Raw genomic sequence first — 24,109 nt, 5'->3', positions numbered from 1 at the left:
AAAGTTTTGTCTTATTTATAGGACAAGCTCATGAATCCTTAGCATCCCGTACTAAGCTTGAAGATTACTTCTTGTAATAGTTGCCCCTGTGACTAAGCACCACACCACAAATTTGTATGGAGTTCTACATATGTACTGTATCGGCAACCTCATTGGTTTAGCAGCTTCTGATGATGATGGTGATAATTCAGTTGTTTATTGTTAGTGTGTTGCACGAACAACCAGACCAATAATTACAGACACAGCACGAGAGTAACACAAAAATAAATATGGCAAAATAAGAAATAGATTATCAAAAAATTACAGAAGTGTATAGGACGTTAATACACAAAGACAACTTGCTGATGAATACATCTATATGTTTGTGATATTAATTAAATTAAATTAAATTAAGCAAATTAGATTAAAATGAGAAGCAAATATGGAAAACAAACAACGTATTAAATCACAGAATTTTTATAATTAGAATGATAACACAGTTAATCAATGGTAAGTAGGGGAGGATAGAAAGGGGAGAACTATATATAAATTTATATTGAATGTAATTAATATGTAATATATGGATAACAACACAGTTATTATAGAATGTGATAAGGGAGACAATTTTGTCTCAAATAATTATAATGTGACAATAAAACGAGAAGCTGCGAATAGGGAAAACTGGCGAACTCTATTTGGGCAGAACAATGGACCTGTCGTCAGACAGAACACTAAATAATAATAATAATAAGATGAATGAAAAATGCATATGGCAATTTGGTCAGGTAACATCGATGGTAAGGCATTTATTTCATACAGAATTTTTGCGTGTATGAAATTTCTATCAAAGCTCTCACGTGCAAGACTGTAGGGGTAATGATGGCATGGTATTAACGTGTTAATGCAGAATGGACTGAACTGAACTGTTGTAGGATAAGATCCAAGGTGTCTTTCGGATTTTAGTAGCATAGAAGTTTCGGGTTATACATATAATATCTGAGAGTTAGGATTCACTTGAAAGCATGTTGTTCACATAGCCATGTTGGCTAAGCCTCGTAATGGGGCGTCTTTCAATCCATAATGCCGTTTTTGTATGTCTTCCAGTCTCAGCGACAATTGTGGAGCTAAAATACAATATAATTCACTAAAACGTTATTAACAGAGCATAATGCCATGGCTTTTACTGCGAAATAGTCTGTACGCGATTCATGAAAAGTAATACGTACATGCTGTATAGGCCTACGAGTGCTTTGTTGAATGGTCTATAGTGCGTCACTACAGTGCGTGCATGAATGATGCCCGATAGGTTGGATAAAAAATACCTTTGCGTGTCATCTTTCCTGAATCACGCTTCTAAAACAATTGTAAATACAGGACGATGTAAAACAGCTGATTTATGTGATTTTAGGGAATTTCCTTGGCGTTCTGTCGTCTAGTAGACCTGTTCTTTACGCAATTCGACACCAGCTCACCGTTTTCTCATAAGCTATTTATCGCCCCTTTTCGAAACGTCTGCCCTGAAGAAAGAGGCAAAACGTTCCCCCGAAACTTCGAAAATACTACTATATGCTACCGTTATAACAACATCGAAATCCAGTAAAATATCTTTGATGTTTTATACATGAATCTCGATGAAAACGTGATATCTTAGCCTGTTGTTTACATTACTTTTATTTAAAACTTAGCTGTCGTGGAGGACATTGATAAGGGGGGAGGGGGCGTATTAACCACTTAATGAAGTTTCCACTTAACAGTTTCGCCTACTGAATTTAAACTGAAGGTGGCTAAACTCTTTAATTCAGAGAATTTTATCTAGAAATTAGTTAAACTTTTTCATAAAAAGGATTTTAACCAAAAGCAACCGCACACTTTCAGGCAGATAATTATAGCTAAAAGCACCTAAGACACAAGAGGTTCATCGTTAACAACCGTCAAGCTGTTCTAGTTGCTTAAACCGTGTTCGACTAACTTCCCCACTCTTTATGAAATAATGTCACAAGAAATGTTGTTAGAATTCTGAACGATGTTACCTTGAACACAGTTTTCCCAGAGATTATCTTCAGTACAACAAATAACGTGTGACGTCGATTTGAATAAAGTTTGTTCGATTTACTTGATGAAATTTTCTCAGCTGGTGGTCACTTATCATCGACTGGTGGGATCATTATGAATGATGAATTGGAAATAACTGGGGAGGAAGCTGTGATGATTGTCTTTAAGTCTGGTCGTGTAATTGCCTGGTGGAACTGTCTAAAAAAACGGAAAAGCGCGTGATTCGTAATCAGAACTTCGAGGATATGAACCACAACATCACAATGTTTGATAAAGATGCAGGAAGTTAGGATATTAGCTGTAATCAGCAGATTAATAGGTATATTATAAATATTGATCCGAGTGATTAATCGGTGTCACATTGACGACTTTACGTGATATATTAATTTGAGCTGTGTATTTGAGCCAGGATCATATTAATTAGTAACCAGTAATGATTCTGTGATTGACAGGTCGAATAGAATTGCATTCTGTGTGCAGACCATCCAGTTTGATGGTTCTGTATTATTATCCTGAAATCAGTTACTTATTTAGGGCAGCAGAACTATTCTGTTTGTACTGCAGGATACAATGGAAGCCTCGCAAGATTATACGATAATTTACATTATTGGAAACCCTCAAGAGAATGGATCAGTTTGAAACGTGAATGTAGACGGTTGGCGCAATTGATCGTAGATTATGAACGTATGTTCTGAATTGACTCAGTATCTGTTCAGGATGATTAGCTTTGTGAGCACGATAACGAACATTGTAAATACGTGAGAACAAAATTTCTTCCCTGCCTGAATATCAGCTATTTAGTAATGGCCTTTTATCACTGATTTTCTTTAGGATTTACGAACTAATTTTTAGAACATGGTCAGGTAATTCAATTTACATTAGTAGAGGTTACTACGCAGTAATTTATTCGCCTCGTCTAGTACCTGCCTATATAAAGAGCGTAGTTTTGTCTCCACGTCCTCTATACGCATTAATTTCTCGGCGCTTTTGGAATTGGTACTGTTGCTTATTGTTAGTACTACTCTCGTTGTTATTATAATCATTCAACCTCAGAGAAAATGCGTAAAATTAGAATAGAGCAGATGGGTTGAGCTGGGTGGACACTGGTGGACATTATAGGCAGTATGCCTTATTGTTTGGAGAAATAACGGAGGGTTTTGCCAGAATGGCTGATTTACCTGTCGAGGTAGAACCGGAAAATTCCCGGATAAGAATTACAGTTCTGAAATAACACTGAGGCGTTGTGTACTTAGCGTACAGAATGGTAAACACAAGTCTCTATCGATCCTTAAATCTATCGAGTGTAGAACTGTGTGCTTAGACCATCACAGCCTTTTAGATTTTCACTACCACAAGAATACTGGATGGCCTGTTCCAACCTCGAAATTCCTAGTTTAGAAATATTCTAAGTTACTTTTAAGAGATTGGAGGATCTCATGGCGGTGAAGATGTTGATGTTGGTCTTGTTAATAACGAGGCCTTTTTGTCTCCCAAACGCTGGTATCAACCCACAAGATCATATAACGCATTGCTCATTTGTTTCAGTCTCCTTAGTTCGAAATATTTTCCTCTTCAGACATTTAAAATTTATTAAACTTCAGATTTTACGGTGGTGAGGATGACGAAGTTGTTCTGGTTTATGACTCCGTGTAGACTCGTAGGTAAATAGTAACATTTAGTTAAAACATACCGTCTCCATCTTTAGGGCTGAAGATTCAGACAGTTTGTTTATCCTATACTAAAGAAAAACATGTAAACGTGTGTTATAGCTTAGTGTTGTTCATTGTATTTCAATGCTTTGGATTTCTGTAAAAGTTGTTCTGTAGAAACAATTCAAGGGAATAAATAAGCAAGCAAACAAATGACATAAGGTTGGTGTGGATTTTGAACGCGCTGAGTTGCTACATACTTACACTGATGTTTTTGCTGGGGGCGCCCGCATGAAAACTTCCTTCTAGTTGTGCCTAGTGGTGTTTGTCTAAAGCATTACTACAAGGGAAGCTAGCACTAAACTCCCTCCTACACATTGTGTCTGCAGGGCTTTCTGTATAAATTTGTTCTAGTTCTCTTACAACACAAAACTAATGGTACGACATGAAAATTCATGTGGAATCTCTAAGGAAAAACAAATGTGTATATAGTAGAGGGAATGGTTCTCTAAGGAAATCTCATTCCGTGTTCCTTTAAGAAATAAAAGGAACAAGAAAAGCTTCAATGTTTGTGTGTGTGTGTGTGGGGGGGGGGGGGGTTGAGGAAAATATAATTTCACCATCGGATTTCATTGCGCGGTACAGGCGTTGGCTGTCAGCAGGCGACTGCTTTTGATTGTCCACCTTAGTTCTTATTGTGGCTGTGAACGTTACAGAACGACCGACAAGAGAAAATAAATGGTATAAACCTCTGTGGAAATGATAGTTTGGTTTATATGTTTTCCAGTTCCGCCGGTGAGATTTAGTATGGAAATGTAACTGCATTCTTTCAATTAATTTATTGAGAACTTTCGTCTGTTAAAGTAAATATAATTTTAGCCATGGCGTCTTTGTAGGTTTTCATTGATTGTCAAGCACAAATTACAGTTAATTAATGATGAATTTTACGCGAGCGTGTGTATTTGTGTTATCCCATCCCCTCCATCTTAGATAATTTTCTGTTTATTATTCCAAATGTCGGTAGATATTAATAAGTAATAAAATAAATATATTGATTTACAAACAGCTATTGTGAAATAAATATATCCATTGAGATGCATTAGTACATTGGTCGTGCGATAGGACAGGCGGCTAGACTCTGGCTTCTGACCGCGATGAACTGGGTTCAGTCAAATGGCATTTGTTGTCGACCAAGCGGCACTGGAGCAAATTTGTCTGCGTTTTCTTTGAATCACCCATGCCAATCGTCATTCTACCACCCTCAATATTAATAGTTTACCGCGTAGTGGGGTGTACGGTAGCCCTGAGCAAGAAACATATTATCGTATCGTCAGTCTCAAGTTAAGGGCTTCATCTCTGACCCAGCACTTGACTGGTCACGAGGTAAACATTGTTATCGTAGTGAGAAACTTTATTAAATGGTACCTTTGTACCGATCAGTTCATGCTGTGAGTTTGTTAGGTCACGCAACGAAGAAAGGGAAAATCCAATCGTATAATTTTGTAGTTTCTTTGCACATGAGCCCGTAAAAGGGAAGTCGTGTCTTTCAGCCCATCCGAATGTTTATCCCCAAAAGAACTCGATGGATATCGATATATTTGGGTTTGGGTTTGGGTTCTGTCCTAAAAGTGGTACGGGGAATTTCCTTTCGATTTTTATCCTTAAAATAACCTTTACTTTGCCTGAAAATCAAATCGAAATTTTTTAATTTTCTCATAGGTAGATTATTTTTCATTTAAATGAAATTATTGGGGACCATCAGTGTAGGTTCCTTCGAAACAGATCTACAACTGATCAAATTTTCTACATTCGCTGGATACCAGATAAAAAGTGGGAGTACAATGGGACAATACATCAACTATTTATAGACTTCAAGAAAGTCTATGACTCTGTTAAAAAAGAAGTCTTTTATAATATTTTGTTTGAATTTGGTGTACCTAAGAAGCTAGCCAGGCTAATTAAATCTTGTTTAATTGAAACCTCTGGCAAAATTCGTGTAGATAAACGCCTGAAACAGGGAGATACTCTGTCGCCGCTGTTTTTCAATTTTGCCTTAGAATATGCCATCAGGAAAGTCCAAGAAAATCAGGGCGGTGTGAAATTCAATGGGAAACATCATCTTTTTGTCTTTGTCGATGATATTAATCTGTTGGGCGAAAATATATATTTCTTTTTCTCTCATCCTCTTTTACCGTAGGTGTCGAGGTTTTTATTTATTCATTTTTTGATCTATTTGGACAATGGTAGGACTCCTTGACCTCTACCTATACAAACACAGAAAGACGCGGACAAACATCCATGCCTTGAGTGGGATTCGAACCACGGTTCCAGCGGCCAGGCGCACGAGATCCATGCCTCAGACCGCGTGGCCACTGCGGCCCGCAGGGCGAAAATATAAATATTATAAAAGCGAATGCAGATACACTTGGTCTAAAAATAAATGCAGAAAAGTAAAGTATATGATCATGCCTAGACATCAGAATTCAGGACAGAACCAGAATATAAAGGTAGCTAATGAATGCTTCGTAAATGTGACAAAATTCAACGATCGGGTACGATACTAACAAGTCAGTATGACATTCATGACGAAATCAAGACCAGATTAAATTCAGGGAATGCTTTGTATCATGCAGTCCAAAATCTTTCGTCCTCCCGTCGCATATATAAAAAATAAAGATTAAAATATACAGAAGTGTAATTTTTGCCAGTTGTGCTGTGTGGGTGAGAAACTTGGTCTCTCCCGTAGAGGGAAGAACATAGATTGAGGGTCTTTGAGAACGAAGTGTTGAGGCGGATATCTGGACCTCAAACGAAGGCAGATATTGGAAAAAAATTGCATAATGATAATCTTCATGGCCTGTACTCCTCACCTGATATTGTTGTCCGGTGACGGGCTTTTGTGAACACGATAATGTATCTTCGGGTTTCATAAAAAGTGGGCTATTTTTTGACAAGCCTAGTATACAATAGACTTTTCAAAGAATATCCTGCGCCATAGAGGGAGTGAGTGAGATCATTCTTCACGAAGTCTGTACGCTATGCCAACTATAGACCTGATTAGGATCTAGAACTTTATTTTGAAGTACTGCTGGGCGCTGTGAATACTCGATTTTAAAAAGTGGATACTATGTAGTCTGAGATACAGAAAGCGTCGTTAAAACCTCACAAATAAATAGAGTAATTACAAAATAATGGAAGTAGTTTCTTCATATGAATTTTATATAATAACTTTGTTTTCCTTGAATACTGCATTGACTTTGACGCGCCTATTTTGAGTAATAGTAATGAAGTGCACAGGTCACGAAAACAGAGAAATTTGTTATACGTTTCTAAGAACTTCGATTCAAAATTTACTGTATTATTTTCTGAGACAATGTATCATATTAAGAGAAACTGCATATGATCAGACCACCGGTTTTTTATGAAATATTTTTTATCTAGTAAAAATATGTCTAAAATATGACGTAATCAAATTTTGGTGTTACGGATACTACAGTTAAGCGCTCTTTCTTCAAAATTTATCTGGAACGGAATTATTGTATGCAACTAGAAGAACAACAGAATTGAGCTTATTTGCGCCAACATGTTGTGGAATTCGCCTGAAACTTCAGTTGGTCTGAAGATGTTTGTCTTCTGGATTGTTGCGCCGTGTAGTCTGGTAGAAGTTTACCGACGTTTCGGTGGCCCTTGCTGCCTCTTTCATCATTTCGCTGATGGTGGAGGCAGCAAGGATCTCTGAAACGTCGGTAAACTTCTACCACACTACAGGACTCAACAACCCAGAAGCCAGCCATCTTTAGACTCACAGCCGCGAAAACCTCAAATCGTACTTCAGTTGGTCTACTTGTGAAAATGTTATTTTAGGTATAAAGATATTGGAATAGTATTACGCAAGACCTTAAGGACGAAATACAGTTTCGTATGGGAATCCAGATCCTTTAAACAATTCCAGAATATCTCACCAATATCAGTGAGTAAATAATAGTACATCAGGACGTTGCAAGAGGCCCCTTTTTTAAACCGTCAGAAGTCAGCTTAATTGGTTATCAGCTACAGGTTACAAGATGCGAAACGTAATCTGTTGCATATGGCGATAGTGTTTACTGGAGTGGTTGACCCTATTCAAAACATTTTCCAGAAGTGTGTTTTGGGCTGTATGTATGCGATGCCAGTCTGTAACAATTACGCAGCTTGTGTATGAGTAACCCATTATCAGATTAGCGCCCAACACATTCGTTAGCTTGGGCATGGAGACAATAACAAAGAGGGGTTTGGATGAAACTCTGACGAAGCCTCGTTGCTGTGGCAACGGCATGACGACGCTAAAAACGACGGACTGGGTATTTTGTTCTCTCCTCAGAGAGAACACTGTTAATACGAAGTTGTCGCAGCAAACCTTACTATAAGCGAGCATTTAAAGTGTACTACGAAGATCGCATTCTCATGAATCAAATTTCAGTTCTTGCTTATGTTTCTGGATTCTTCAGGGAACAAATGGAGCAGTAGATAGAATGTATGATCTTGAGCTTTCACGGCGACTGCGTACAATAAAATCCTACTTGACGCGGCTGATAGCCCGAGAGGATTTTATTGTACAGTAGGTAGAAGTTTGAAAGTTGTTGACTATCGTGCGGTGCAACGTATAACATTTTTCTTCTTGGCCTTTGTCCATTGCCTGAATTATAAGATTACAACATTTGATAAACTGGATTCGCTTTCCTCGTCAATTAAAAATTGAGGAAAGAGGACTGGAAACATTTTTTTTGTCCCTCCGGTTGAACTGCGCTGAGGCCTGAGTACCCTAAGTGGTCCCTTCCCTTTAACATTTTCGAAAAAAAGTGATAGTAGAACCACGGTTGCGGAGAATTTGACGTAAATATTGACGTAAATATTGACGTAAATACGTCTATACGGAAAGAAAGTTTATATATTGGCTTTATTCTAAATATTTCCTTTATACATGCTTTACAATTGAGATAAGTTTGATTAAGACATTGATTATTTAACTTGAATTAGTTACGCTTAAGATCGGTCGGTGGTAGCTGAATGAAATGTAAGGTAATGTATTGTAATGTAAGGCAATGTAATGAATTGTTTTATAGGTAACAACAATGCCGAGTAAACAGATGACGTTTCCTAGGTAACACAACAATGAAGTTACACTTTTTCGTTACACTTTTTGCCGAATGACACTGACCCTAAAATATAGACGTATTTACGTCAAAATCATTTTAATGCATTTTTCACTTTTCCTGTTCATGCTATATATTCATTTTATTGTTCATTGTTTAATCATCTAAAATATTGTATTATTTCGTTATGTTATACAGTAATTACTTGTTATAATCAGCAATTAAGTTTTCCGTTCAAACCACCAAATATTTTTCCTCAATAAAATTTTCTGAAGCTTGTTTTAAATTAACTTGTTTACTGAAGAACAGACAGTAGAAAGCAAAGACCCCCCCCCCCAAAAAAAAAAGAAGACTGTGAACAGACACTAAGTGTAAAGTCCCGTTTACATCTCAGCAAAGTAATCCAATGGAGGGGGGAGTATTTATATTGTGATGTGACGTCTACAAAGAGGCGTCGAGCATAATCCACGTCACGGTAGGGAGACAGACGTCTTTTCGTAACCATTCATTGTACATGCAATACACGAAGCAGAATGACAAATGTGCAGATGTACTTTACTGTATCATTTTTATTCCTCGTGAACTCTACACTGAATTGTGGAGGAAGAGGCCTACATTTTATGACTGTACATCTAATAATACAGTGAAAAGTAACTGTGCTGTGCCTGGGGTTGTTGCTTCGAATCCACCCCGAGTCGTGAATTTATCCTCGTCTTTCGTCTGTTTTCCTGTGTCGATGTCGAAAAAAGGTTCAGTAATTACATACATGTAGAAATTTACACATATTAGGCCCTATAACATTCGTACATGTCGAAACAAAACTATAACATAGTTACGAAAGACACGCAGTAAAAACTATATGTAATAATATTATTGTTTAAAATAATAATCATTACCGCCCATTTTGAGCCATGGTCTTTTCTGCCAGGTTTTCGAATTATTATTCCTATCAGTTCACTCTGTAACTGACTCCTCAGTTCTACGTTTACATAATATTCCAGTTAATCATTGTATTAATATAATTTGTATAAAGTTTCCAGTACATTTTATTTGTTAACCAAATTTGGCTGTCTATTTTATTTATTTATTGTCACTTTAAAGGTTACGGCTAACTACATGCACCACTTGCTTTAACATTGACTAATTCTAAGGTTTGCCCACAAAATGTATTTATGAATTTCACATAATTCTCAGAAATAAACAGCCATAATTTCCTTACACGTCATTAACCGAACACTTCTTTGTAATGGAAAACGTAAACCACTAGACACCGAAGTCAATATAGTCGTTCTTCGGGCCTATATTTGAACCCAAAACTCAATTACGAAGCAAAAGTCCTAACCAATCGATCGCCATGTTCGGTCCCAGCTATTATTATTTGCCATTATTATCCGTACCTTGTAGGCTTATAAATCATTTGCATATATTTCAAAGCCGAAACTTCAATAGCGTCTTCATTCAACAAGAGAGATGGCATGACATGTATTAACCAAGCTTAAATTGAATAACTCAATGTTCACTTCCATTCTGAGTAGTAATTTTAAACTGACGAAGCCTTTACTTCGCAACGGTTGTAATATACTTGGAGTGATTTAAGGTCTTACACAAAACCACCCCTCCTACCTTAAGTGACCTGAAGTACATTTCATGAATAAACAAGCAGTAGAAAGCTATCAGTAAATGACCAACTGCTTCTGAACTTTAAATACTCTGAATTTAGAAATCTGTGAGGATCGCATTAAATTTTTAAACTCAGTGAGTGCCCATATTTAACAAGTGCAGTAATATGAATATAATATGGAACTTCGAGATGTATGTCTATGAAGTAAAGTTTAAGGAAAATTTAGACGTATTTCTGAGCTTAGCACCGCGCAGTGATTGTGAAATAAATCTCTGCTAACTCTTAACCTTGACTCTAAATTATAGGAATTGCCGACTTCACGCTGAGGCCGTATTTACCATTGGGAAATAACAAAGAGTTCTTGCTGGTTAGAAAGATAAGTGGGCCCCAGAACTATTCAGAAGGCGAGTGTGAAGATAAAAAGGCCCAATTTTGTTGATCAGAAATTTAACCTTAGCCGTTTACAATGTAGCCCGTCGCTTTACGTGCATTTCTGAAGTATACTGACCCGATGTGGCAGTGACAAATCAACTTCCAAATAGTGCAAACCCTGTATCGTGATATTTTGCTACTATAACCGATGTACCTCAAGTAATGGACCAGCATATCAAGTTGCTCTGAGTTTTAAATATAAATATTTGATTCCTGTTCACATTTTTCTGGGAACACGCATGTTTTCTCTTGTATGTCTCAAGGGGTTTGGAGATAATCCAGATTACATGTGTTTGCATACATATTCAAGAACTGCAAGGTTGTAACATAGACGTACGAACACCGTCAATGAAATGACAATCCTGTGTTACTGAACACCATTTCTCCTTCCTAAATGTGGGCGATGACGGAGGCAGTATGACCTCGGAAACGTTGGTAAACATCTACCATACTACACAGCGCAACAACCCAGAAGACAGAAATCTTCATACTAAGAATCGCCCTGATGACGGAGGCATGACCTCAGAAACGTTGGTAAACATCTACCTGACTACACAGCCCAACAACCCAGAAGACAGAAATATTCATTACTGAGTAATTGGCAAAAGAACTTTTCACCTACGAACAGAACTCATGTTGGTTACATGAAATCACATGAGATATCCATATATATATCCCCCGATGCCGGAAGCCGTTATCACCCGAATAGAAATCAGATGCTTTCCCGTTGTGATAAATTGCTTAGTTATAGTCATTGTTCACATTTTTAGATCCCTTCTTTTTGTTAAGGCAGTCACTTCCATAGGCCTATGTATCATAGGCATGAAAGATATGACGGCTTCTCAAATATATCACTGCATATGTACTTAAGCATATGCTCTTTATTGTATGTTTTTCAGAGAAAATTGTTGACCTTTAAAATCAACATTTCAGCGAAGCAAATGGCCCCTTGCCCACCTGTAATTACTGTGTGACGTTATGTAATGTGTTATTTATTGAATTTATATGTGTCTAAGGTTTTGTTTCACTTTATACAGACATATACAGTATCATATATTTTAATCCTTTCAAACCATCTGTTACCGTTTGATAAAGTATATCAATTACATGCAATGCGGTTTTAATTTTAGTAATGAAACACATTAAATAAGTTGTAATAGCCTCTTCGTGTCTTTTCTGCCTCCTGTACCTTTTGCGTCGGTTTGCCTTGAAGTTGAGGGGAGCGAAGCGATCACTGTTGGCGAAAATGAACAGGGACGAAGATGTATTACACCTTCAGTAGACAACGAGCTTCGTCGCAAGCTTTGTCCTGCAAGGATCGCTGAAAAGTGTTTAGTAGCTGACGCTGGAAGTAACACAGTTCAGAGCATGCACATTGGGATGACAGGTTTCGAATTCCCAGATACCTTTAGTCCCATTATTTTATAATAGCAGAGGTTGAGATATGGACTGATCAACCATTCACGGACACCTACCTTTTGTATGATTTGAGGTTGTAATGGTTCTCAACGCTCTGGTGATGGATGAAGCAAGAACCACCTAAATTTTGGTTAACTTCTACCGGATTACACAGTGTTGCAACGCGGAAGACAACCATAATTCTTTTACGCCTACTCAATGTTTAAATAATTATTTAAGAATTATTTTTCATTCAGAATATGTTAGAATTCTTCTAATCCTTGTAAATGTCTAAAAGGACACAAAGTGGTTTCGCTTTATCCAGACACCAATTCTCCCAAGGACTATTAGCAGAAACGTTCTTTATCATGTCATAATTCTGTCTTATTCAGGTATCATGATTTAAGCCTACCGTCATGTTTCAATTCATAATCATTTCTGAACACTGTATTTATTATGAGTTTTGTATGACCCTTCGACAAGGCAGGGAAAACCCATACATACATACCTGTGGCTCCCAATAAGAGTTTTCGGTCTTCGCATATCCGCGGTCTTATTTCGGTATTATCAGGAGCATTGCTTTCCTATCTACCGCTGGATCGAACCGTCTCCGGACTTACCAAGGAATGTGTTGAAGATGATAAGAGTCAAAGTATTTTGGCGTCAGTTTAAAATGAAAATGATAGTAGTTATACTTTACATTTTACGCGGTTTCGTTATACGCGACGATTCGCAGGAACGCAACGCCATGTATAACGACAGACTCTTGAATATTAAAATCGTACTATTTGAGTAATCCGAACCATTAGCACCTTACTCCGCGCTCCCACTTTGATCGAAATTCTATCTTTAAAATAAAAATCGTTATTTATTAAAGAATTAAACACATGTTTAGTTACGCTTAACTGGTTTTCACTGAATATGTAGCATTTAATTCGGCTGTTTTAGTCTTTCGAATGCTGTTCTTCTGGGCTGTAATGTCATGTGGACTTAGATGCTGTAGTTCCGGAGAAACACTGCCTCCATATTCAGCCCTGAAGATGGAGGCAGTATTATCTCCGAAACTTTAATATCTCTTGTTTCTGCTTATTGCGTTACGGTATTGCGAGACTGGTTACGTTATTGTTTATTTCACGTAGCTGTGTAAACTGTGGTTCTACTATCTGATGTGATCTCTTTAAATGGGATTTTAAAATCAAAGTGTTGTTGTTATCTCATTTCATCATAGCCACAATGTGCTGATAATTTTTCTTTCTAATTTGTAGTTATCTAAAACTATTCTCTTGTGCCTTTGTATAAAATAATTGTCGGACCTGAAAGAGAATTACGCTTGGCTGATAACTTTTCTTTAAAAACATTTCTTTCCCGTATACGAAAGGAGGGACTCGGCAAAGCTACTCGCTCTAGAAACCAGGCGAATTATTAATCAGTTGCCTACTCGCAATTCTGGAATTTAATTAAGGGACATAATTAACAAATATACGAAATAATTACTGCTATAACGGTTGGAAACAGAAATTCCGTGTTTCAAAATCCATGCAATTCCAGAATTTCCGATTTACTCTGAGTGTCATACGTTCAGTTACGTATATCCTGCGTGAAAGTACAGTATAAACATTTTTGTGTGAATATGAAATAAATAATTACCGCTTGACTGTTTGTACAAATTGGCGAAAAATCTGCAACGACTTAATTCGCAACGATATTACGTGACCAAATCAAAACAGTGATATAAATGCAGTTATAATCAATACTATACTTTTTTGACATGTGGTTACTCGTCCTCAGGCAACCACACTGTTACTGTACTGTGATCCAAAACATCTGTACGTTTTATCCAAGTGCATTTGATTTGTATCCTTGCTTCTTTAAATGACTAACAAGCCGTTTGCAAAAGTTCTATTTCCTTTGAACATTTAACCGAACATTTAGGCTACTTTCATTACAGTCATATAATTTCATGTTAAATAAATTGTGCTCCAAAAATGTGTTTGTAAATTTACAGCTGAACTTGTGTAACTGATTTATTGATATCGTTGTATTATGTGAAAATCCGAACTTGGTAATTAAATGTTAATATATCGTAGAGAAGTACAAACCGTAAAGTTTTGAGAAAAAAACATAAGAGGTCGATATCGATTTTCATGTAACATAATTTATTAATAACATATGTAGAAGTCTCAAGTCCGGATCGTACTTTGGCCATAAACCCAAATTTCCTCATGAGGGTAATGTGTGATAACCTAATCCGCTAAACACCCGATGCTCTGAATCAAAATAAAATTATAGGAAATTTTGTCTTTTGTTCCAGGGATCGTAGGTACTGTGGAGGTCCACTTCGAGAACAAAGATGGAGGCTTTTTCCTCAAGCATGTTCCTCGCCAGTATTATCCTGCAGTGGCTGATCTGGCTGGGGCATCTGGAGGTATAGGATCTTCTCTGGAGCCTCGAGGTGGGGTTCCAGCAAGCACCAGCACTACCAGTAATAATGATGCCAGCTCATCCGTCCTCAGTGTGGATAGATTTACCGTGTTTCAGACGTCACAGCCTATATCAATACGTGCCACATACGGCCCGTTCTCCACAAAGCAGACTGTACCGGCTCGGTACATAGTTCCAGACCCATTGGATCCGCTGCCAATTCCTGAAAAACCTCAGCTGCATTCAAGTAACTCCAGCACGGCATCTTCTTCAGTCCTTCTCGATATGGATCTCACGGCCTCCGCGTCGCATCACCTGGACATGAGTGCTCATATTGTGCGAACAGAGATCCCTCGCGACTCTCCAGTGCTCCGGGTCCTGTTTCATACCGGTTCGGACCCCGGAGGAAGGCGGCAGCTGTTGCTAAGGAACCATCAGCGTGTCTGCATCGTCCTCCACGCCGTACTGGGCGAGAGACCCGCATTGACGGCCGCGTGCAGTCCCGATGGTGAAGATGGTGTTTGTCTTGCTCAAGTGACAATTCCTGCCAACTGGTGGGCCCCGATGCCGCCCCCGGATAACACCGGACGAGCTAGCAAACCGGTGAAAACTCCGCAGCGGCTAGTTCAGGTGGCGTACTCTGTGCTAGAGCCGCGCACGGGCACGGATGGTGAGGGCACGAAGGATGATGGCGGCTGTATACCTCGAGTGCAGATCCAGCCGATGACACCACTGGCCGCGGTGCCACTCGTGCCAGCTCGGTCCGCGTACCGCGAACTACGATCCGACGACTTGTTGACGATGATGGTGCCACACGCACCACTGTATCCGTTGTCGCGTCTCCACATCCCCGTGTTTCTCCAGCCACGACCCGAGTACCCAGTCTCCGTATTCATTATCAGGTGAGTGCGTCAGATTCAGCTTAATTTTTGTAAAACGGCAAGTGGCTTACAGCATGTTAATGAATTGGACGTGTTATAATTAATATCGCAATAATGCACGCGACATGTATTGAACTAAAGAGCACACTCATAGATTTTATAAACCCATACTTTCCTTATTTCGGGGATGTTAAAGGCAGAAGCGTTTGGAGTCGAATGAATAAACTCCAAGGCGTATACAGGAACAGATATTTTTAAATATTTCCATTATTCCTACAGTTTCTGTAAAATTTATAAATTAAATTCGGAATTTTTAGCCATCGAAAGTTGGATGCAGTATCACGTGACACCCCTTGATAAAGTTATCTAATTCTAATGTTAAATTCTCGAAACTTGAATTATAATTTTAAGAGTTTTAACACAAGGGAAGTTCTGCAGAAAGAGCTTTAAGTTAAAATTGTGAACCAATAATTTAAAAAGTAGAATATCTGAGTAACGAATTAACTAATTTACTTTATAGTACAATACGAACAATACGGCCCTAAACCAATTCCATCTACCTTCTTATCAAAATAAGTAACTAAATGAAGCAGAATCCTACTGAGAGGCTACTAGTCATACTTTTATTTAAGAGCGACCTGCCTCTATGCAATACGAATGTTCATCTTTATGTGTACGTATATCAGATCAAAATTGGACTCTGACAACTGCAGTATGACTCCGGTCCATATATTTCTACCCCATTTCTTTCTGATACATTTTAATATTATACTCAAATATGCTCCTGGATCTTCCAAGTTACCCCTTCCCATTAGTCATTCCGACTAAAATTGTGTATGTATTTCTCATCCTTCCCATACATGTTATATGTCACGTCGATCTCATTCCATGTGACTTGTTCATCCTAATAACATAAGACAGAGAATACAAATTATGAAGCTTTTCATTGTGCATCATCCAAGTCCAAGTATTCTCCTTAGCAACCTGTTTTCAGACACGCTCAACCTATGTTCTTTCCTTGATATGAGATACCAAGTTCCACGTTCATTTAAAACCAGAGATAAATTTATAGTCTTGTGTGTTTTAATCGTAATGTTTTAGGTATCAGGCGGGAAGACAAAAGATACTGAACTGTGTGATTTTATTCTCAGAACCGAAGGATAATAGATTTGTTTCGAAAGTAATGACATATTTCACCCAGACAGTTTATACCATTCGTGTAACAACGCGTTCTTAGGATTACAAGAAGTGACATTGAGCGATTAAATTCGCGTTGGCATGGCTGTCTTATAAAAACTTCCTTAATGCACTGAATTCAAAAGCAGTTGGTACCAACAAATGGTTTCGCCTGATACATTTATGTAACAGTAAAACCATTAAACATATAATCAGATTCTTGTGTTAGAGGCTTTATTTCCACTATTCCCACGTATCTTTACAGTGCTTTAGACCGAAGGTTCTCATCAGCACAATACACGTTAGCCTTCAACTGAGAGTCTACGACATTCTAAAGCCTGCAAATAACGGAAATCTGGGAAGTCTTAATAAATTAACTCTACCGGTATTGAAACTCCGCCATTAGTTTTCAACATCACGTCCTTGAGAAACAGGGACATAGGAGTAGTTAGCAAATTCTTTAGCCGTCTCTGAATGGTCTTTCTTTTTTAATGGCTTACATTTCCTCCGACATCTCGTTCTGTTATTCTCCTTATAACACGGAAATGAAATGCGACCCAAGACAAAATTAATATGACCAATATATCAAACAGGGGAAGTAGTGCAGCTGATAAGAAGAAGGAAGTGGAAAAAAAATTGTTACGTAAAAAGATAAGGAATTGAAAAGAAAAGTTCAACCGCGGATGAAAAGAAATTAGGCGTGTGTATCAGGGACTTAGAGACGTTAATGTTAATACACTATCCTCTCTTTAACATGGCCAGCATTTATATTACAGACGTTGGGTTAAAAATACTGAGGTTCTGCTGCCTTGCCAACTCCATTGAGGTTTAATTAAACGTCCAATGTTCATTGAAATGTGTTCCTTAAAAGTTATTACAATATACCCCAGAGCCAAGCTATGTCAGAAACATTGCTTTCTGCAGGTAAGCTACGTAGAAGACCGCCGTGCTGTGACTGAGATCCTCAAGACTAAAACTGTTGTCAGCCTATATACAAACACAACGTTGGTAGCTATGACCGCAGAGCGAAACTCCTGCGGATTAAAAAGGCCAGTCGCTCTCTAAACTTCTATAGATCAATGAACACTGTGAGGAAGCGAGAGAAGGCAAGTCCTGACATTAAATTTTTGCTGAGTAAATTCAGGGAAAGTGCGATTCTGTTCTCAAGTGTATGGTCAACAACTGAGTGAAGAAGTACTTTCAGATTCCAAATTATTTCCCCCACTCGTATTCGTTCATCGACTGATACATCATAAAATTCCAAGCACAGCGTTAAAGTTTTACAGTTCTGTTACAAAACTTTTTTAGCCACTACTGAACAGAAATAAATTTAATATATTCCTATTCTAAAATAAAATGCTCAGTAATTGTTTCCACGCTACGAGCGATATAATTCGCAACTGGTTTATTGTATTCCAAACATATTAATTTAATTATAACTGACGCATTGGAAATAAACTTCTTTCAGATTGTGTTTTCGGGAATTTTGCAAGATGACAAGTGTTAAGATACCTTAGTTGATAATATTTAAATATAGAATGTATGTAAATTTTTAGGCCTTTAGCAATGGTGAAGCTGAGTTCTAGAATTTGTCACAACCTGTTAATCGACATGTGGTTAGGTACGCTTAGTGATACCGTTGCCACTAACTCAACACTTGCCCTACAAATAAAATCTGTGACCATTGCTTGAATCTTGCTCAGTTTTACAAAGTATACAGACAGTGGGCTCACGGTTCGTCTCCCTACGGACTCGTTGATTACTCAGTTTTAAAACGAGATTCATGAGGCTGATTCGCATCACAATTATAAACAAATAGATATTAAAAATAACTGAAGCAGACTTCCCGGAAAGTACGAAGTAATCTTTAAAAATATCAAGGGACTGTGTAGTTTAGATGTTAACTTGGCCGGAAATGTATATTTAACATTCTGCTAAGGAGGAAGAGAGTAAGCTGACGTTAAAAGACGGTTCAGCACTTCAAAGAACGTACGCATTTTACTTGATTTCTTTTTATTCTCCCTGGCAAACGTCTAAGAGGGATTTTAGCTTTGCATGCTGCATTTAAATTAGGGACTTGATCCGAAAAAATCTTCCCTTCAAAGATGGTAAACATTTACAAAGAGGTAATTAAATAAAGATAAAGATTTAGTTAAGAAATGTTTATTTAATACGGAGTCAATATAAAGCTGATAAGTTAAATTCATGGAAGACTTAATAAAGCAACTGCAGCATAATAAAGGAAAACCAAGTTTTTTGATTCCGACTAAAGTTTAGCTCAGTGGCTGACAGTGTTGAGAATGAAAATGCCTGTGTATGCCGTAAATACAAATGACAATCCTGGCCAAATACACCCTGTATTAAAAATATATTATTTCAGGAATGGATTGAACTAACATGACTCGTGGTAAGTCCAGTGGCCGGAACTTGTGAAAATTCTAGATCAAAGTTCCACTAGAATTTTCACAAGTTCCGGCCACTGGACTTACCACGAGTCATGTTAGTTCAATCCATTCCTGAAATAATATATTTTTAATACAGGGTGTATTTTTGCCCATTTGAGTGATTATTAGCTTCTCGAGAGGGTGTCTGTTCCGTGAAGTTAGTTAATTCGCGTAAATAATTTAGTTATGTGTGCAGGGATGTCTCCCATTTTCTTCATTTGTCTTCCGGCCATGCCACTTCCTTATTTTTTATTTCAAATGCTTGGTCTGTTTTTGGGTTGTAACTTTTGGATGTGCCAAATGATCCGTACCGTTATAATTATTTTAATAACTTTTCATTCAAAGGTAATATTTACCCTAAAGTGAGAACAGTTTTCATTTGTCTTTGTCGATCTCTGTGATGGCGAAAATTTCTTTAAGATACGGAGTGGATTCTTAAATATTTCTTATACGAGATCCGTCTTCAAAGGCTTACAAATCATTCTGAAATGGAATGGATTACCTATCACCTCAAATCACGCAAGGCTCCTGACCCTGATTGAATTCAAAATATAATACTCTTAACACCTACTGCGGGTAGTGCTCAAATTGATCGCCAAAATTTTTAACAACATATCCATTAGTGAAATCAGTAAAATTTAAAGTGTTGAAGTAATTTTATGGCAAATGCAAATTAAGGTTGATTTCTCGTTGTTTCCTCAGTCTCAACGGTATTTCTCTTTTCTTACATTCTTTGTTACTCCAAAGACCCGTCTTCCAGAATCGCCTCATTCTATTGATTGGTGGTGTATGCAGCAGGAGGTGAGGAGTTTTATCACAACTGTAATGCCACTGTGTTAGCTTTTGAGACAGCCGGTAGAATGGTCGATACATTAAAGCCGATGAAGTAATTAACATATTGGATATTGTGATCCTCTTTTGATCTGTAGATGGCTTTCTTCTGGGTTGTAGCGCCGCGTAGTCTAGTAAACTACCGGACTACACGGCGATACAACCCAAAAGGCAGCCTTGCTCAGATTCACAGCCGTGAGAACCTGAAATCCTACTCTTCTGATCTGTTGTTACTATTGAATTTATCTTTAAATACACCAATCAGAATTATAATCGGTGACAGCCTTCATGAAAACCAATTTTTCCGGAAGACGTTGCGTGGTATTTTATTGAGTCATCTTGCTCGTTAAAGTCTGAATGCAGTTTCGATCAGGAAATTAATGTCTATAAGTCATAAAAAATCGCCCTTATCATGGAGGCAGTACGGATCTCTGAAACGTCGGTAAACTTCTACCAGACTACACGGCGAAACAACACAGAGGACAGCCATCGTCAGACTTACTGCCGTGATAACCTCAGATCCTACTATTCGAACTGAATTATGATTAATTTAGGGGGAGTTATCACTGACGTTTATTTGAAGTATGTTCCGTTGCCCAAGAGGTTTATATTATAACGGGTTAATTTACTATCTGCCAGTTTGTCTAACGCTGTATAATGTATGGGGAGACTTTTGTTGTGAGCTTCGTGCGATTTATGTTCTCTGGTCGCGTGTAACCTGCTGCGAGGATTAGTGAACCGCGAAGTGCAATTGCGAATACCCGACGCTCGTGCGTACGCAGGCTTGAAACGGGCTGCACGGTCCAGTGACACGCTTTCTCGGAACGTGCGGGTTTCTTTCCAGCTCGAGCGACTGTGAAACGCACTTCATTATAACAATCCATAACATTAACTGTTAAAGGTTCCTCCGATGGTGCATTGTGGTCAATATTTTCGCCTTTCTGGACTTCATTCTTCCCATCCCATTCCCTTAACCAGGAATTGGGATTTGCCTCTTCTATTGGACCCACCAGAATAGGATTTTCGCCTGAATACGGCAGCAGATCCAGCTCCCGAAATGTAATGTCTTGTTTTAAAGTATTAAATGGTGGATGAAGCCCACGACAGTGTTGAATCTATAACGTTATAGCACAAAGGTACTAAAAACTATGCCTCTAGGAGTTTAATTGAATATATGCCTACGGTGTTCTTTATCACCGGTGTAAAAATAACTCATTACCACCAAGATTTTAGTACTAATTTATTTGTTATTTAGAATATGTGTTTCGATTAGCCAGTCATCATCTGAACTCTCCCTCTAATAGCCAAATTTTGATTTTTATATTTCGTCTTATTTTAAATAAAGGCGTTTTAATACGAAGAACTTATTAGGTTCGAGCGTAATGATTATGTAAACAACGCATGTATGTATAAGCGATACACTTACTAGTAGTAAAATTATATGTGGATTCTGTGAAATTTAACCCTTTAAAACCTAGTTGTAACTAAATGTACTGCCTGATTTAACAATCGTTGGTAAACGCTGGTGAACTTCTGCCTGACTACACGGCACTACAACCCGAAAGACTGTCATCTTCAATCTAGTTATTGTTTCAAGAAAATTATCTGGAAATTACTTTAGCACAATGGGATCACGACAAGTTGCTTGCCGTTTACTCTCCCTTTCATAATCACCTTCTCATTATTTATAACACAGTTTCCTATGTCGCTGTGATTGGCTTACCGCTCACCCAAGCATTGCACTGGTCGCAATAGTTACTATACAATTTGCATCTATGAATATCTAATTGGTTTCAAAATTGAGGCAAATGCCTAATTTGATATGCATTGGCGGGCTTTTGTGAACAAGATATTGAACCTTTGTCTTGCATATTAGCTTCTGAGTAATGACTGCCCCATCGAATAAACTAGCTTCAATTTACCTGTTACAAGAATGTTTTGGGTTTACCACATTATTATTACTATTATCCCATCTATTCACCACTTTATAGGGTATTTACTTCCATGTAACCGAGACAAACCTTGCCCCTGAGGTACATAGTGCAGCAGCTATTTCCGAAATACATTTTGTTTTCTAATACGTGTTTTTATTATTATTATTATTATCTTTAATAAATACTTATTTTGTTTGCCGATAATAGCCAGCTTTTTAAATTAAAATATTTTAAGCTTTTTGTTTTTAATTGTGTTTTATTGTGATTTTCATTTTATGTCTTGCCTATACAGCAGCCCGTGTCCGTCAAGCCTGAATATACGCCATTTGTGTGATGCGGAAAAAATGTTACGTTCTTACTCGTTCCAAGAAATGTAAACGAGGCTTGGAAAAGGGGGGGGGGGGGGGTATGCGTATGGCGGGAGTCTGACTTTAGACTCCGCAGAGATGTTTTTACATTTTATTTACTTTATAAAGAAATGTTATAAATGTTAATGCAACTTTCAAATGTTATGCTGCAGTACTTTATTTTCCAGTTAAACACAAAAAGGCTTTATTCTCATCAACTTTGGCGCTAGCCTATTAATAACATTTTGATTTATTGAAGGGACCTAATAACACTTAACTTTCCTTAAAGCACATGTATTTGTTCAGACACTCCGGAGGAAATTATGAATGTCTGGCATTAATGTTATTTATGTATGTCTTTAAAATACGCTGGTCCGTTTATCTGAAAGTTAGACATCGTCCCATATGTTTGTATCGTTCGAAAAGTTGTAATTTTTAACCCTCGAAAATGTATTTTTGGGGTTGGGTTGCAGGTTCCTCTGCCATATTCTCTGTTTAACATTTATATTAAACAAGAAATAAATTTATAGTTTTAAGTAAGACTGTTTTGAACTTTGAGCTTTTAGGCTGTTGGCTGGAAGACAATATTTTGAACTGAACGGTAGCCAGCCCCCGAATTTAATCTGCTCTTTACTTGTCTCTGGGCGTTATTTGTACCTATGTTTGCCTCATAAATTAATCAAATTAGCGCAGGTATTATAAGTACTGGTCATCGAGTCCGGGAAGCTTAATTTCTTCAGATGCTTTGCCAACGGATTTTGCTATTGTCATTAATAAATCGTCATTACTGAAATGGACAGATTTAATACATTAATCATAAGAGTCCAATTAGTGATTCATATTCTGTACTTTGTGGTGAAGTGAACCGTTATCCGAGAACATCATATGAGTTGCCAATAGTTTAATTTAAGTAGGATTTCACTCAGAAGTTTTGAGGATTAAGCATAAGACAGAAGTCACAGTACTGGCTATAAATTAACACAGAAATTATAAATTAGCAGGAATTGGAGATTAGAAGGTAATCTCTTCACTCTGGTCCACCTTTCTTTTTGATTTTTACTTCGGTGTTTATTTGGTAAAAGTGTACCCCGAAGTTTGTGGTTTCAGGAAAGGTTGTTTGTCCATCCAGCCTCTTCCTTCTGCTACCCTCCAGCACACAAGTTAGTCCTGACAGAAAATAAAATACTTTCATTGACTCGAGGAGTAAACTTACTGATCTCCAAAGTAAAACACTATTGATGGCTGTCTTCTGGGTTGTTGAGCCGTGTAGTCTGGTAGAAGTTTACCGACGTTTCAGAGGTCGTTGCTGCCTCCGTCATCAGGGCGAATCGCTGTGGTGTAAAACTTAGTCTGATCTGAAAGTCTTAAACTTACACGGTGGTACATTTAATTAAATGTCCCGTGTTAAACGTTTCTCTTGTAAAGTCGACGTCTTAGTAACTGTTTTGTCAAAACTCTGTGGAATAATAGGGTACTGATGATACGTCGGTTGTTTATGACATCTGACATGGTTGTAACCCAGGAAGAGTTTTGAATCTAAAAAATAAATTTGTCCTTATACAGGTACAGTTAAGTTTACATTTTTCTTGTTCGTCTAGAAATATTGATGGTGGTTTTCTGGATTGTGATACTGTGTTGTCTTATAGTTTGTTATCAGCCTTTTTCCGTAGTTTAGACTACCCGGCGTCACAACACACAAGATCACCATCGAGAGAATCTCTTTATCTTATCTAGAAATGATGGGATGATTCGACAAGGAACATAACCAGAAACAGCTGTTTATTTCTAATTTTTTATTAACTTGTACTTGGT

General features: G+C 37.7%; 1 protein-coding gene across 4 annotated transcripts in view; it reads left to right on the top strand.

Annotated features, from left to right (window-relative positions):
* The window catches only part of dtn (transmembrane protein 132C dtn), a 357,458-nt gene that overhangs the window by 234,490 nt on the left and 98,859 nt on the right, over positions 1-24,109 (top strand). For all 4 annotated transcript variants that reach the window (XM_022059196.2, XM_022059193.2, XM_022059197.2 and 1 more), the window contains one exon: positions 14,575-15,586. In XM_022059196.2, the coding sequence (XP_021914888.1) occupies positions 14,575-15,586 (1,012 nt within the window). The remainder of the gene's footprint in view (positions 1-14,574; positions 15,587-24,109) is intronic.

Source organism: Zootermopsis nevadensis, unplaced genomic scaffold (genome assembly GCF_977971745.1).
Source record: "Zootermopsis nevadensis isolate Lab colony 2312 unplaced genomic scaffold, Znev_1.0 Znev_ptg000018l, whole genome shotgun sequence".
NCBI lineage: Eukaryota > Metazoa > Arthropoda > Insecta > Blattodea > Termopsidae > Zootermopsis > Zootermopsis nevadensis.
Note: the sequence above shows the minus strand (reverse complement) of the source record. Positions and strands in the feature narration are given on the sequence as shown.